The 17,118-nt window shown below is 44.0% G+C and overlaps 1 protein-coding gene across 2 annotated transcripts in view; it reads right to left on the reverse strand.

Annotated features, from left to right (window-relative positions):
* The window catches only part of LOC105277018 (aryl hydrocarbon receptor nuclear translocator homolog), a 35,519-nt gene that overhangs the window by 11,003 nt on the left and 7,398 nt on the right, over positions 1-17,118 (reverse strand). For both annotated transcript variants that reach the window (XM_011335134.3, XM_011335136.3), the window contains exon 3: positions 8,050-8,130. In XM_011335134.3, coding sequence (XP_011333436.1) covers positions 8,050-8,130 — 81 coding nt within the window. The remainder of the gene's footprint in view (positions 1-8,049; positions 8,131-17,118) is intronic.

Raw genomic sequence — 17,118 nt, forward strand, 5'->3', positions numbered from 1 at the left:
CGATCATAATATGCTTATTTGAACAATGGAAGTAGCTGGAAAACAATCACTGCCATGAATCAATGTGTAAACTGGCAAGTTCTTTGATTGAACTGGGCGATACACGATTGCTATCTATTTCCTGAACATAGTTTGGCCCTGAAATGGACAAGGAGAGAGAGAGAGAGAGAGAGAGAGAGAGAGATCGGTCCTCGAAATGATAAAAAATTTGTTCAGTCCACAAAATGGATAGTTTCACGATCGGGGAAACGATGCCGACACCCCGTCCGGGCGCACACGGAGCGCGAGATTAAAATTTGATATCGATATGCTGATTGGTTTGCACTAACTTTTTTTTGGTGTCTACTCGCCGCAACTGCATGGCCGCGATATGAAATATTGAAAAATAAAATTGATCCGTTTGATGGGACTCTGTCTGCACGGACACAGTCTGTGCGGAACGTGTTACCGTATATCGCGCTTATATACTCTGAAAATTCACGCTCAATTTAATGTGTATAATATCTTAATTTCTCTTCTATTAACCGGACACCCGATTTATTATATACGAAATATCAATATTATTTTCAAGTTCTCGTCTCCGCGTTTGCTCTCGCTGCATCTCGCACTTATATTGATCCGTTCGTTGTAACATAACAATTTTGTGCATTGAGATGGGAATGACAAGTCAAGGGAGAAGTGAAATCGTCACGATGCGATCGCCGATGTCGATCGTATCCCTCTCATTATACGATTCGGTGCAGTTTTCTCCGCAGTTGAACTGGCCGCGCGCGGGCGGTCGTTATCATTATTATTATCTCGTCCCGGGGACCAAAGGGATCCGTAACGCTCGACGACGTCGTAGATGGCCCCGGCTCCGGCAGGGGCCCCGCTATTTAAAAGAGGCCACGGCGCTTAAAGCGCAAGTATAAAGCGGAGTATGCACCGCGCGGTACAGCGAGCGGGAGCGGCGAAGGCGAAGGGACGAGGGACGCGATTCGTGGGGAGGAAGACGGGGAGAGAACTCCTGGGTCAGAGGTCAGACGCTCCGAAGTTGCCCGCTCGCTCCGTGGGTCCAGTTCCGTGTACCGGAGCATACCGGGTGTCCCGATACTCGCGCACACGAGCTCTCGCCTGACCCGGTCTAACTTGAAATTGCGATACTGATATTTTTAATGTTTTAGATTTTACGTTTCTTCGCGTGGATTCGCACGGAAGGATTTACCCCAATCGCACGTAGACGCAGTAATTTTTTTCAATTAAAAATTGTCAATTGAGAATTAAAAATTAAGTAATGCTACATGTCCGTAGTTATGTTTGATGAAAGAAATGAAAAATTAAAAATTGATGACTTCTTATGTTTTGTATATATGTTTATTGAAAATTATGTATATAATAATACAGTAATGTCTACTCGGATGGAAAAATATAAAAATATATTTACATTAACAATATTTCAAACAATTGGAAAGCTTAGTATGCTTGCTTTTTAATCGACCATGATTATTCAGAATCACGACGGCAATCCGCAATAAGGCAAGAGACGCCACATTTACTACGCTATTTGATACACGGGGTCGTCGGATGCTGCGGCGGACGACACGGTAAAAGTGCCTGACTCCTAGGCCGGAGGTCAACGCTGACCCCGTGACACCGGTCACGTTACTTGAAAAAGAGGATACTAGTTGAAGGTTGAGGTAATAGATCCCTTTATTCGCCGTGACTCCGTTTTAAGCGTAAAACGCGATGCATACACGCTTTGCGTAAGAAACATAACACTGTACGATAAAGGCGGAATCTAACGCCGTAGACGCGCGATTTATCTGCCATCCGCGTTAATTAATCAGCGGCGAAAGGCAATAACGATAGGTATGCCATCGAAACACGCCGGTAATTCACGGAATGACGTGCATTAACGAACGCGAACACGATTATGCGGAACGTCCGGTAATTAACGACGAAAGCAAACAAATACCGATTTATCTCAGAATATTTACGATCACAGGCGTTTAAGTACATTTCTCGTATTTTTTAAAGTTTATATAATTGCAATATATTTTGTATATAATGATCGTCAAATGCCAGTGGATCCATCGAATTTTCCAATTGTCAGGAAATTTATTCATCTATGTATTATAAATCGACGAGTAGCATTTGTACACTCTCTACAGTTTTCAGCGTCGCAGTGTATGATCCAGCATTCAGTTCGAAAATATTGGGTCGTCCGGAAAGTCCGTGCCGATTTTGAAGGAAAATTCAAAGGCAACATTTTTTTATGTCGATAAATATTTATTGACTTATGTATGCACCGTTTTGTTTCACAACCTTTGTCCATCTTTCACGCAACTGGAAGATTCCATTCTCCCAGAACTTCTTAGGTTTCTCGGCGAAAAACTCCTCAAGGTGGTTTTTTATGTCGATCAAAGAGTTGAAGTTCTTGCCGCTAAGAGAATTTTGCACAGACCTAAATAAGTGAAAGTCTGAAGGTGCAATGTCTGGTGAATACGGTGGGTAAGGTAGCACATCCCAGCCAAACTCCAACAATTTTTGTCGGGTAGTCAAAGAAACATGAGGTCTGGCATTGTCCTGATGGAACACGACGCCCTTCCTATTAGCTAATTCTGGACGTTTTTCCTGAATCGCTGTCTTTAATTCGTCCAGTTGCGAGCAGTACTTATCTGCATTTATCGTTTGGTTGTGTGGTAGGAGCTCATAATATAGGATTCCTTTCCAATCCCACCAGACACAGAGCATGACTTTTTTTGGATGAAGGCCGGCTTTCGAAATGGTTAATGCTGGTTCATTTCGCTTACCCCAGGATCTTTTTCGTTCTACATTGTTGTAAATGATCCATTTTTCGTCACCCGTCACTAATTGCTTAAAAAATGGTACGTTTTCGTTGCGCTTGTACAGCGAGTCGCAGATGGAAATTCGATCCATTAAATTTTTTCGGCCAAATTATGCGGAACCCATACATCATAGCGACTTACGTAACCAAGCTTCACTACATGATCGTGGACAGTGGTTTTCGATATTTTCAGTATCTCTGCTAATTCACGTGTCGTGTAGCGTGGGTTATTCTCGATCAGTGTCTTGATTTGGTCATCATCAGTAGTAGAGGGTCTGCCCGAGCGTTCTTGGTCTTTAAGGTTAAAATCACCAGCTCTAAACTTAGCGAACCACTTACGTACGGTTCTTTCAGCTAAAGCGCCTTCTCCGTAAACAGAACATATCGAATTTGTTGCTTGTGAGGCATTTTTGCCTTTCCGGTAATAGAAAAGCATCAAGTGTCTAAAATGTTCTTTGTTTTCTTCCATCTTCAAAAGAGTACAAAACTGACACGAATCAATTTATCTGAAACAACTGTTTTCCTAAAGATGCGTTGAAATGTCACCTTTAAGCATATGCATATAAATCGTATGTTTTCAATAACATTGATATATTCAGACATGTTCCAACGTCATCTATTAAAAATCGGCACGAACTTTCCGGACGACCCAATACATGCCTTGTACGTAACATACGAGATTTTACGGAGTGAGAAAAATATTCTAATTTTGAGAAGATGATCTCGTACGAGAAAAAGAAGATAAATTATCATCAAATCGCTCTGCATTTTAAGAACGCTTACGACATCATACGATGGACAGTTTGCTGTCGATGATCTCCGAGCATCTTCGTCGTCGTCGAACATTTCGACACATGCTTCACCCTCGATATTACCTAGATATCGGATCGTCGTTACGCGATTATGTAACGTTTGTACGATGTGATTTACAGCACGACTTATCGTGCGATTTATAACGTTCTGTAACGTTCGTGTAACATTGTCTAATGACACTCCCCCGCCGCATATTCGACATTCTCGAATCGCTCGTGTGCATGAATTTATAGACTTATGAAACAGAGCCGTACAGAGAGAGCGCCGTTACTCAATCGTGCAATTTATCGTTACGATTCGCGAATGTGCGCGGCTGTGCATCGGCGTGCACGAAATTAAGGATCGGCGAGTAAATAATTCATTACTCTCCCATATGCGAGTTAGACAAGATGCTTGGGAATAATAATAATTCGAGTGATAAATCGGAGAATCCAAAAAATAATGTGCGGATGTAAATTATCCGTCGAATATTATACGTCTTGCACTGGTATCGTGTACTGCTGAAACGGCGGATGAAGAGGCGGATGCCAGCTCCGTACTATGCACGACTCGACTGCGACCTACTATTCGTAATTGAGGATAAACTTTAATGATAACGCAGCTTTCTTATTCCGCGCGCATTTTCATCTTATTTCCTGTTCGTTCCATTTACGGAATTCCGATTCCGTCGAATCTTACGCGATCTCCAGCATCCTCTTATTACCTGGCGGCACATCACGGAATGCACAGCAAGTGCATTCTATTTTATTCACAATGCAAGATGCTAAATGAACTTTTTAATCACGATCAAGGGCTATCTTCTCATCAGCATCGAACAAATGGCAGCGCTTTCGGGGCTAAGGCTGCAACTCCCAATAATCCTCGTTGGCGCGTTCTAAAGTTAATTTCCCCGTATGCTTATTACGCCAGCAGCCTTTTAATTAATTGGCCTATGAGAGCAATCTGCGCGGCGATCTGCGTCATGCGCTCTCCATAGCGAAGCACCGCCGGCTTTCCTTATACGGCGTTTGAGGCACGTGCTTTTCACTTCGGTGCAAGATAATCTCTCCTCCGTTTAGAGCCTTCCTTAGTGACTCTGACTTCCTCGAGTAACGTCCTCGGCAAACTTTTGTCTGCCGAGGAACTGCGAAAATTGAGCGTTACACTCGGAAGGGAGGGATTTCGGTCTCTCTCTTCCTCTCTCGGGAGTTTGTAGTGATGTATCTGTTCAAATTTGACAAAGATCGCTGTTCTGATGAGATTACGCGTTATTTAATTAGAATTAGCACCGACCGAATCAAGATATATCTTACTTTTATGTAAAAACGGAAGAGTGCACTCTGATTCAGAAGAAACTGGGAAAAAAGATGAAACATGTATTTTTCGATGGTGTCAGATATTCTTCCAGACAAATATATTGCATTATTAATTATAGAAATTATAGAAATGCATTATAGAAATGTTTTTCAAAATAAAGTCATAATATTTTGTATATAGAAATGCGTCGAATCTTAAAGATGATATTCGAAAGTATTGTTGTCGGAGACTCGAAGTTTTTCGGGTAATACAGCACGTCAATTGAAAATATAACTATAAATATGGGAAGCATGACATGAAAAGGAGATATGGAGAAGTGGAGATATGAGGAAATATCGGGGAAGGGGGTTGTGACAACACGGTGCCGCAATAAATCCGGGTACGGTCACCGTTTATAACGCGTGTGTATGTCCGGCGAACGTTGCGCTTTTGCGATTACTCGTTCGCGGCAGTAAATACGTTGCGCGGAAATTTATAGCCCGGCACGCTGCCGTTTCACGCGCGATTATAACGTCTTCGTTTGGAAATGATTTAAGCAACGTCCGACACGAGCTAAGCTCGTGTTCATCGTGGACGTTGCGCGTCGTTTACGCTCGGTGATCTCGTACCTGATGCGAAACGCGAGGAAATCGGAATAGAGATCGCTAGTACGCGATTTTCACACATACGAAATTTCTGCCACAATTAAACAACATGAGCTTTTCGCCCCCAATTAATTTTCTGACGCATTAGTCAATTTGCATCTCTGAAAGAAGTTTGCAACGAAATGCAAAATGTTAATTCTTCTCTCAACAAAATTTTATCTTTAATTAAAAGTTTGTTTTTTGCGCGAAAACAAGTTTGCTACGACTAAAAGAAAAAATGTTTTCCTTAAGCTCGAGCGACTCGTGTAAAATCTTTTTTTAATTGACAACGAGTATCACGGAAAGAATTTGATTCAAGCGCGGTTAATGTGTCGTATCCAGAAAACGTGGCAAAAGACCACGCCTCTGGAAGGGTCGATCACGAAATCCAGAAAAGGGAATGAAGAGGGCGACAGAACAAAAAAGGGGGTGGCTTCTCTTGGACGTTCGCTGGCGCACGACGACAACGGTTATTTCACAGTTATCGCGGCGCCGAAAGTGCCGGTGCCTGTATTAATGCCGAGAAAAATAGGAGACGCGGAGATGGGGAAATCTCTGAGAGAGGTGGGAAAGGGAGGAAAACGAGGGGAGGGCAGCAAGAAGAGAGAGAGAGAGAGAGAGAGAGAGAACAAGGAAAGAAGAAACCGGCAAGGAGAGTTGCGCGTCTTGTGGCAAGAGGCAGTAATTGCGTTATTAACTTAAAAGTGAGGTTCTCCAGAGAGAGGACCGGGGGCGAGAGAAAGGGAGAGGGACGACAACGATAAAGGAAGACAAGGAGAAAGAGGAGGGAGAGAAGGAGACGACATGACATCAGAATGTTGCCGGTTAGTCTTTCAGCCGCAGTCCGCTGATTTTTTCGCGGCACCGTATATACCTGCGAAACGACAGCGCGGATACGGAATTGCAGGTGAACCACCATGGATCCACCCGTGGCGGCACGCGATGAGAGACCACGGATAAGATATCGTTATTGCTATTGCGGCGGATCGACAGTCGGTCTTCGAATTAGCCGACGTCAAAAAGCAGCCGGCTATCTTTTCTGACGAGATAATCGATTTGACGAAGCTGAGAATCTCTGAATTTGAATTACGTGTTGTTCAGGGATGATCGTGACTGAATTGTTTTAGCGACATATTAACATAAATTTGCAGACGTTAAAACGTACAATGAAGTCTGGGAAATTTACCAATTGATTTTTTTCGCAAATTATATGCGTATCTTTATGCGCATTTTCGAACTCGATCATTTTTATAATTAGCGGGAATTCTGCTTGGCCGTAATTACGCGCGATCGCATTCATGCTCATCTTTCGTACGTTACCTATGATCGGCTTTGCACCATGATTATATCAGGTAGGAAAGCACCGTGGGCCCCCTCTGCTTAATAGAGACGTAACGCCATACACAGTCACGTTACACAAAGCAGGGGGCTGAGTCACGACCGATCAATGTTACACGCGGTAGGCTCAACCTCCGTGAACTCTTTTTTTTTTGGCTCTCGCCTATTGATAAGTCAATCAATTCATATTGATCGCCTCCACTCGATTTCTTGTAATTATTATACGTCGGCGGGATTTATTAACTCCGCTTCTAATTAATAAGCGCGCGATAAGTAAAACGTGACGCTCGTGTTAACAACACGAGCAATATCTGGAACATTTAATCAATCTCCAACGTCGGGCAATTCACGATAAAGTCTGTCGTGAAGTTTTTCAAGACAACCAGGAACGCATCGAAGAGTCCGTAGATATGCAGAGAGAAGCACGGGACTTCTGATACGCGTCTCGTATAATTATACGCCGGACGTGAAAGTACCGAGGGCCTCTTCAGGATTTTGAAGTAAATTTTTATTCGTGCCGTACAGGGGAATCGTCATACTTCACGAAGTAAGTTATGCGTCTCACGTTGTACATTACTTTCCGGCTTTTGTGTCCGGCGAATTTAATGCCCGCGCCAGCCGAAATATCTCGGAAGGGAATCAAAGTACCCGTGTCTCTTTCGTTGTACACGGACTTGAAGGACGCGCGCCGTAGCGCGCGTATAAGTACCTTATGTTCCCACGCTGGAGCAGCCTCGAGGGCTTCCCATTCCGCTATCGGCTCCTCGCATTGCCCGGTATCATGTAGGTATGTACGTACCTCCTCGTACTCGAGAAGAAGCCGCATGTACGGGGTGTACCGGTGAAACAGATTGGCCCGCGGTTTCGTGAGGCGAATTAATAACGACTGGAGAGACAGTCGAGAGAAAAATAATCACTTTAGGTCCTGCTTTCATATTTGTCCACTCTGCTTGTCAATGAACGTAATCGGTTCCAAAATGGTGCAAGGAACGATTGCTCGACAGAAATGCGCTCGGACATCGAACGTTAAGCGCCGCATTAAGAGAACCGCTTGGTATTTTTTTGAAGTAATATCAAGAAATATTAATAATTTTTACTGAAATTGTTTAATTTAAGAAATGAATATGTTGTCGAGTTAAGCCTAGAGCTCACCTCGCAAACCTCTCCTTGTCCTGCACATTGTCATCGTCCAATCTCCTGTATTTACAGCCACTCGGATCATCCTCGTCGGATCTGCAAAATAAAACAGAGATAAGGATTAAATGATGATAAATGCCGAATGTTATGTAATATTTTTAGAGAATGCAGGAAATAATCCTTGTGCGCGCGCGCTTTCAACGCATTCTGACCTGTTAAAATTTTGTTAGAAAAATCCGAGAAAGGTTTTTCGTACTAAAAGTATTATAATTTACCATTTAATATTTTCACGAAATTTGGCTATTATTACTTCTAAAATCGTTTTGGTAAACGATAAATAGAAGGAAAAGTTTTCGGTACCAATCTATTAAGGGATAAATGGTCGTGGATAGGCGAGTTCAGCACCCTCGAAAGGAACAAATGATAGAAATTCCGCGTGCGTAGCGTCACCGATACGTAAAGTAATCGCTTCCGGACTACCAAACGTGACCGTACGGTCCAAAATTGGTCACCGCAGGATCCTCGTCGTCGGCTGCCATCCCCCTCCTCCCTCGCCTCCACCCCCCTTAAATCTGGATCGCCGTAACAGCATGTGGCGACGAGAGAGTTTCTCATATATACTCGTCGTCGTTTCATTCATTCGGACGGTGACCAACTTTTCCATTCAACTCATCATTCGGCCATTACAATGATTAATTATGAGGAGAAAAATAATAGCCTCTCACTATTCTCTCGTGCAACGTATTGCGTAAAAAGTTTCAAAGTTCCTCTTTCAATTTTTAGTTATAAGTCTTTCAGGATAATTGCAACATAATACGCACCAGGCGACTATTATGTATTCATAACACGGATACTTTTTTTTAAGGCTTAACAGGGCTGAAACGTGGCGCGCGATTATCGCGTTGATATCGATCGCGCCAGAAGCCCGAGAGCGTTCAAGGGACGATCGATCGGGGGCAGAAAAGAGAACGAGGGCGGGGGACGGGGCGGCACCGTAAATCCGTCACCGGTCGTCTCATTACCAGCGTACGCGAGTGCTGTACACCGTCTCCTGCACCGAACGGCGTTAAGCAGCCCGATAGAAAATTATGCTCTCATTGCGAGAGCGGATTCGCGCACGCTCGCGAGCGCGCAGAAATCCGGCCGATCGTCGGTCTGTATTGCACAGCGCTCGCGCGGGTGATGTACGATTCTGACCCTGAGCGAAAAGCGGGGCCCCCTTACTGGCATCCCCTTCCCTCTCCCCTCTCCACCGCTTCTTCGCTTCGCCCTATCCCGCCCGAGCCCCCTTGTGGGCCCCGCTCGCGAGGCTCGCTTGCCGGTGAACGTCGCGTCGAAGAGACGGCGCGTACGATGCCCCTCTTCCCCTCCACTCTTCTCCGCAAGCCGCGGGGCCCGTAGGACCTAGCGGACTGAAGGTGGGGATGGTGTAGGGCCCGGCAGCGAGTGTATCCGGGTACCGCGCGCGAGTAGAGGGGAGCCGAGCGAGGCCCTCCCCTCTCCGGCGTTTTCCTGCGCGGGAACCTTCTCGGCTCCCTTCGTCCCCACGTTCTCCGCGTTCTTTTTTTCCTGCTCCTCTTCCTCCTCGCGAAAGAGAGAGAGGAGTCCGAGAAAAAGAGAAGAGAAAAGAGAAGAGAGGAACAGGAAGGGGGGGCGCGCCGCGGAGACTTATGGAGTACATAATGATGCGCCCCGCGGTATTACGTCGACTTAACGGACGCGTATGCGTGCTTCGCAAGCAATGAAGTTGACGACGACGACGACGATAAGTCTTTGCGACCGGCAGGAGGTAGTCGGAGTATATCAAAGTTTTGGAAGAAGTAGCGAAACTACCGCGCGCGAATTGACCGCGCAAATAAACGCTCGCCTTGGTTGAAGAAGAGTGGAATTATAATTTCTGCAACCTCTTGTGTAGAATACTTATACCGCTTTTTAATAATATTCTCCGATTTAATTTTCTTTTTTCGCTTCCATGTACTAAACGACAATACCGATTTGCTAAAATCCATGGTACCGCGTAGAATCCGTAATACAGAATACAGACACACGAAGAAGATAAAGATATAGAGTTTCCGATCCTTGTCTTGTTGGATCAAGAAAAGTATCCAAGATATGCCGTCCAGGTAGACCGACGATAAAGTGAAAATTATGGGGAAAAGATAGCCGAGGACGGGAGAGAGACAAATGTGCGACAGGGAGATGTATGAAGCGCATAATGATGCGCAGCGTGGTATTATGTTGACTTAATAGGCGTTTTGCAAATAGAAACTTCGCGCGGTAGACTCTTGGCAGTGCATTCGCATCGTTTTATTTACGGTGCAAGTGAAGCTCAACCTTTTAATGTCTAATCGATCGTTGTGACATTCAAAAATCTCGAGGAAAAGTAAACGAAAACTTGAAAAATTTGGTTTTCCGAAAAATGACTTCAAAAGTTCGAAATCATGTACTTTAATCCAGACATTTTGTTTCGTATCGCTTTTGCGAGATGTTTTCCTATTTAACCTTTGAGTAAAGATATTTATCACGTCTCGTTTATTACATTGTCAGATATTAAGTGTGTAATATATGGGCATTTGACATATATCCTTGTACGGCGTAATGTGTAAGTATTAATTTATAATTAAATGCCATGTTCAACATGTCCTACGTGGTTACATTACACTGTCAGATATTAACGGATATTTATCACTCAATTTGATAATTCCCGGATTGATGCTAAAAAATTAATTTCTCGGGGATTAAACGCAAATAAGCGTCACATATTGCTAATGTCACGTAACAAAACTTCCGTGAATCATTTTTCCGCGTTTACAGTTGGCATTTCTTTTCTGCATGAAGGTAGAAATTGCTCCAATTGATTTCAATCTTCAAAAAAGACTCAGAAAATATTCGGAAAATCCAACATGTTCGCCAAGAGAAGAGATCATTCGGCATTCATCAGAAAACGTGTACTCTTTGAAATTGCGGAGGCAAACTGCGAAACAAAGTACGCGATCGAGGCCGCTCTACCATTACGGTAGTTTGACCCTTGACACGAAGTGATTTGGGCAAGCGAGCCCGGAATTTCGGCGGCGCCGATTGAAGGACCGGTGCACAGTTACGGTGAAAGGGTTGCTCTCCTTTTTCTCTCTCTTTCCCCTTCTCTTGTTCTGTGCTCTTCGCACGCGTTACAAGCAGATTATGGTATCCCGTAACGCGATCGGGGAGCAGCCTCCTTCCGCCCGTTCTATTTCGCTGTATACGCCGCCCCGGAACGCCCGATAATTTGTATACGTCGCAAAAACCGTGGGAACAAAAGCGCCGATACGTACGCGATCGTAATCTCCGCAATCGAGATATCGAGTCATAATACTGTCTTGTCTTTTAATGTGGCCGTGTCGCGGAAATAACGAAGCCGTCGCTCGAGAGGGTGAACACGTGTATCGTAAAGGAGCGCGAGCGCGGCGCACGAGGCATATTTCCGTTTAGGTATAATGGGATAATAATTTCGCATCGGACATCTCGATATCGGGATACCTCGATACCTCGCGAACTTTTTCAGCGACAAGCTGTTCGTCATGACGAAAGCAACTAGGCGCTGTCAACGCTTCCTCTGATCGATATTAGGATTATACGATTTCGTGTGTTTAGACGTATGTAATTACCTATCTAACGGGTGGCGAGATGATGATATCTGATCTTTTGAAGCAAAATAAAAGATATGGTTAATTGTGCTTCTTGGTCAAGAATTTTAAATAGCAAATTATTAATTTTTTTTTCGTTTAATAGCATTCTATTATCAATTTTTTCAAACATTCTGTGCTAAAAAATGAAACTATCGACCTCTTTTGTAATTATAAAGTTACTTGCAGCTTAGTTACTTAACGAGGATGGGAACTTCGTTTTTAAAACATCCTGAATTAATTACAAATTCTGATAAAAATATGTGTATTTATTATTTATAAATATTCTCTCTTTCTGAGAAAGAGTTGTCGGACACGTCGATCATACGTAAAGGTGCACGTGCTCTCGAGTCCTGTCGTCATCTTTGCACCCTTCTTGTGAGAGTTTAAAGAGCCGGAGGAAAAAGAAACGCGATACCTGTGCGAGGAAGAAAAAGAGGACGAGTTCGTGTGACGTGGCACGCTGTCCAGTTTACGGTGGCGCCTTTTTGCATTTTTCTGTACGGCGCCGTAGTCACGATTTGACCCCCTGTCCTCCCCTCCTTCTTCCGTCTTTCTACATTTATGTTCACCGTTCTTTAAGGTCCCCACGTGTTACAACTACTCTTCCTGCACAGCACCTACAGCCAAGTACCTCCCAAAGGTACTCTATTTAACGTAGCAGCAAGATAATATCAAATATAACACATGTTTAGATGTAAAATCATATTAATTGGACAACATTGTGCGGAAAATGATAATATAAGCGTTCAATCTTGACATAACTTTTCCTCATTTTACAAAGTGGACAACGATAGAAGAACCATTTTCGCTCTTCTTTTTAAACCTACCAAGTTCCATCAAAATTGAAAGAAACGTGTTTTTCACGAACATTCCGATGAATTCCAAATAAATAGACGAAAACAAGAGAGAGAAAGAGCAAAAGTCCGCAAAACGCGTGCATCCCGTATCGCAGTCAATCTCGTCGGCCACGGAAAATCATCGCAACCAGCAGCAACAACAACGATAACGACGATGGCAACGACGCTGACGATGACGTCGACAACGACGATAGTGACGACGGCGATGACGACAAGGGTCGACAGGAGCGATCGAGGAGGTGGTGACCAATACGGTCGCTGGAGAACGGATAAGAGTCGCGGAGTCGAAGAACGATGGACCGCCCCTCGTTTGCGGCGCCGGCCGTGCGCGAGCCTCGCCAATGGCCACGCTCTTTCCCTTTAATATGCGAGGCCTGGCCGCCGGCATTACCGCTCCCGTAATGAAAAAAATTGCGTCACCCTTGCCGTTCAGGCGCTAGATAACCGATCGCCAGCACGAGGCGCACACCGTCGCGCCGGACACCCGTCGGTGCCGAGGCGACCTGAATGCCTAAGGCACGCCGTGATCGATTCGATCTCCAGGTAACTGGCCGTTTTCGACCCCTTTGTGGAATTCGTTTATATGAAAATAGGGTGGCTAATGAATTATTGATGCACGCGCGGATTGATTCGGTTACGTCTCGAGCCTCCGCGCGAGAAACGCGATGAAGGAGTATTCTTTTCTTTTTCGAAATACTTGAAATCTTCTCGAATAATTTATTACAGAAATGTGTTGCTGATTCTTTCATGGGGTTTCGTCTTGCCTGTAGAAGGACTTCAAATTTTGCCGCTTGATACACGCGTGCCAGCGTAAAATTCTATCGCCTCTTGGTAGCAGGAGTGGTTGATCGATACTTGCCTCCCGACTTCGTCGGCATTACGAATTCTCGATACCGATTGTCTGATACTACACGGCCTTGAAACGCTAGATTTCTGTTTCTACGAATCTTCATGGCATTATAGATTCGCGATATCATAAATCCACGGATCTCTGATAGGTCGTAGATTGCCGCTAGCACGTATCTTGATATCGTAAACTCTTGATCTTCAACTTCATGATTCTTTGATTAGGGATTAGCATCATTAATCCTTGCCCATCGATGCTCACCATAAATTTTCGATGTCGCTGATATCGACTTGGACTCTTACGTCGGCAGTAAAATATCTGCTGTATCATAAATTTGATGAAAATAAGTTTCCTCGTGCAATTCTGTTTCCGCTGGCCTGTAACGTACATTTTCCATTTGCTCGACGTCAGGTTTTTGTCCCATCGCGCGATAGATGTTCATGGGTATCGAGATTCGCTCGATTTTGCCCCGCCGCACGCCAGAACGGAACGGATCGGAGACTCGACCGTTTTCACGCCTGAGAAAATCCTTATTGTCTAGGGCGGGTTAGCTCGCCTGGAGCGGAAAGTCACGCGAATCGACGCACAAGGAAGAGGAAACGAGAAATCGACTTAATTGTGAACGCCGTTTGGTACTCCTATGCGTACAACAAACTGCAGCGCATAGCTAACTGCTTTTGTTTTCCTCTCTTGTGTCCCGGATGTTCCTAACATCCAGCGCTTTCCACGTTTCTAACACATAATACTTTCACAATAATTATCTGCAAATATAATTATAGAATAATATACTAGATTTTTAATAATAAAATATTAATAACAGAAGATCCTTGATAAAATATTTCAGATTCTAATAATTTAATGTCTACCTACGTTTCACGTGTACACACTATTTACGTTTAAATAAATAAAGAAGAATTCACGAGGTGCATGTTATACCGATCGGTGCCCCCATTGCAAATTGTTGAAAACGAGGGACTAGGAATTTCGACTTGCCGTTAGTCGTACTTTTTCTGGCAAAGGCTTTGCCATTCAACAGTTGCCTTATGCGCGCGTGGTAAACCGCATGCGCGTCCAGATGCATGTCGATCGTGTATGACATAAATATGCATCGCGGACCGTGCGCCGCGCGTACGGAGCGTTACTAACAGGGCCTTAATTATGAATGAAAATAATAATACGCGCTTCAATCTCGAAACACACTTTCCTCGGCGTCAAGCCATCCGGTTCAACGACTCCTGCTCTGCCTGCCGGCAGAAGCATGCCGTACTTCTGCGGAAAAATGATTACATGGAGTATGAATATGATGTTGATAACTATGGCGAGCGTGTGCTTCCCCCAAACGATTTGTACACCCGCTTGTCCCTTTTATCTTTCGGTCGCCCACGACTCCAGGTTCGATTAATCCCCCGTAAAGCCTCCAATTAATTCGATCAACATCTTTTCTTGAATAAAAAACTGGATAAAATAACTTTCGAAAGTATATTTCTTTTATATATATTTTGACTTGGAAAATTGAACGTACGATATTAAATCGTGTATATTTATAATAAAATATTTTAAAATAATTTAAAATAATTGTGTACAATAACATATTTTATATAATCTCTTTGTGTTTTCGCACAAATAGCATTTTCCTGAAATCTGACGGATTCCTTTCAAGTTTTACTGCATCACATCCACAGGAGAGCTGATCGCTTCCGCGTGAAACACAACGGCAATTTTTGACAATCGACCCGCCAAAGCTGACCAGAAGGCCTCGGATTTCGAGGGACGGGGATCATTGCGTGATGTAATGATCTGGTAATCGCTCGCGCGGATTCACGCCGGACTGGACCGGCCGCAAATCTCCTCTACGTGATGAATTCCACGACGAGTGGGTTTTGCCGCGTGTTGCATTCGCACGTGTATGCATTGTCTACACGCGCGGCTCTAAGCTCATCGCGTTAGTTCGCACGCTTCTGCAATCGGCGCAGTTTGTTTGTCCCGCGGTGAACGGGAGGTGCGTCGCACCTCCTGTCTGCACGAGGACGCAAATCGAACGCACAGCTATGGTGCCACGTAATACCTCATTAGCGCACGAGGAAGTAAAGCCGCGAGCCGTTCATCGCGAGGTCTCTTATCGCTCTTGTAGCGGCATGGCATCCGAGAATCCTCGCCATTTAACTATGTGCGCTCAAGGTTTGTTTTCTTTCAAGAACCATCCCTTCTTTCGCAAACAGTTTCTCTCTTTCGAGCTGAGGAATGATATCGAGATGAGAAATATTGGCAAACACGGAACAGAGGAATTTTAATTACTTGCCAGAGATGTTTGCAATTCTTTACAAAATATTTTAGAAAAAAATCAATGTGTGTTTTCGTTTATCGGGCTGATAAATTGAGCTCTATTCTATTTTTAATTTTTATGGAAGCGGTCCTCCGTGGTTTGAGGATTTGAAGCTGCTGATGTGCGGTCGACGCAGTTTGCTTTGCATGACATGCGTGCAAGGATGCACGTATGAAATGCACGCCTCCTCTGCTGCTACCGTTCGACGCTAATTGCACGCAATGATCATTTTAATGTACGGTCGAATTATGCGAATGCTGTTTGGATTACATTTGCATCCTGATATAAAAACCGCGGCAAGCTATCATTTTCTTCGTTCGGGGAAATCGTGACAACGTGGTATTTATCTTGCACGGATTTAGCTCTTACCTCCGTCGATTAATCCCACTTCACTTCGGTAAAACCTGTCAATGGTGTGATCATGACAAAAAACTTCCATCGCGATCGGCAATAACACTCGTACCTATCGCGGGCGCGACTGCATTATTGTTAATATATTTTTTTCAGATATCTCGGCTTATCGCGTCGCACGTGCCTAGGAGTATAATTATGTATATCCTCTTCATAATATCGTCTTGCCACGAGTTTCGTTATGGTTCTGAGAGATTATCGTTATCGTTGTTTCGATGACTGTACCCAAGTATCGCCTCGTCCAAGGCCGAGCGCGAAAAGTTTTTTTATACAAGATACGCGTGTCAATCTTTATGTGCGAAGTGCGAAGTGCACCGCAGGAAACGAGCGGCCAGCGAGTGCGCTTAAAAATAAAAGTTTACGACTTTGCATTAAGAAGCAAACATCGATTGTATAATGCCACTTTATTTGTTCTAATTCTAATGACTAGAAAAAAACATAATTAAGAAATTGAGAAACATTAGCGAAAAAGAGAATCATTTATTCACTTTTTATTAAAATTAAAAGAATAGTGCAATAAAAGAATTAGTTCAATTAGAATATTTCAATTTTGTTCCTTTAATTACGGATAATTTTATGAATACTCCACTTTAGAACGCATTACGTTCACCATATTGGAATACGGTGGCATTACACGTAAATCAACGAAAATATTGATTTCGTCGGGAGAAAATATTTATTTTCTCCCGACGTTTTCCGGAGTTTTGGTGTCTCCTTGTCCGTATGAAAATTTTTCGGCGAGGTTTTCGGCGTAAATCCGCTGAAAATACACGTCTGGCCGCTCTACTTCTCCGAAGGGGAGAGCAACAAGTGAGCAAACATCCGTGCAACGGATCCTCTCGAATCCGCGTGAATCGCGGGCGTACGATCGAACTAATCGGGCATCGCGCGCCCCAAAGCTGCCAGCGGAATGGCAAGAATGTCGTGACACGCGTACGCCCGACCGCTAAAAGACGAAGCCGGAATCAATGGCGCGTAACT

This window comes from Ooceraea biroi, chromosome 3, assembly GCF_003672135.1.
Source record: "Ooceraea biroi isolate clonal line C1 chromosome 3, Obir_v5.4, whole genome shotgun sequence".
Lineage (NCBI taxonomy): Eukaryota > Metazoa > Arthropoda > Insecta > Hymenoptera > Formicidae > Ooceraea > Ooceraea biroi.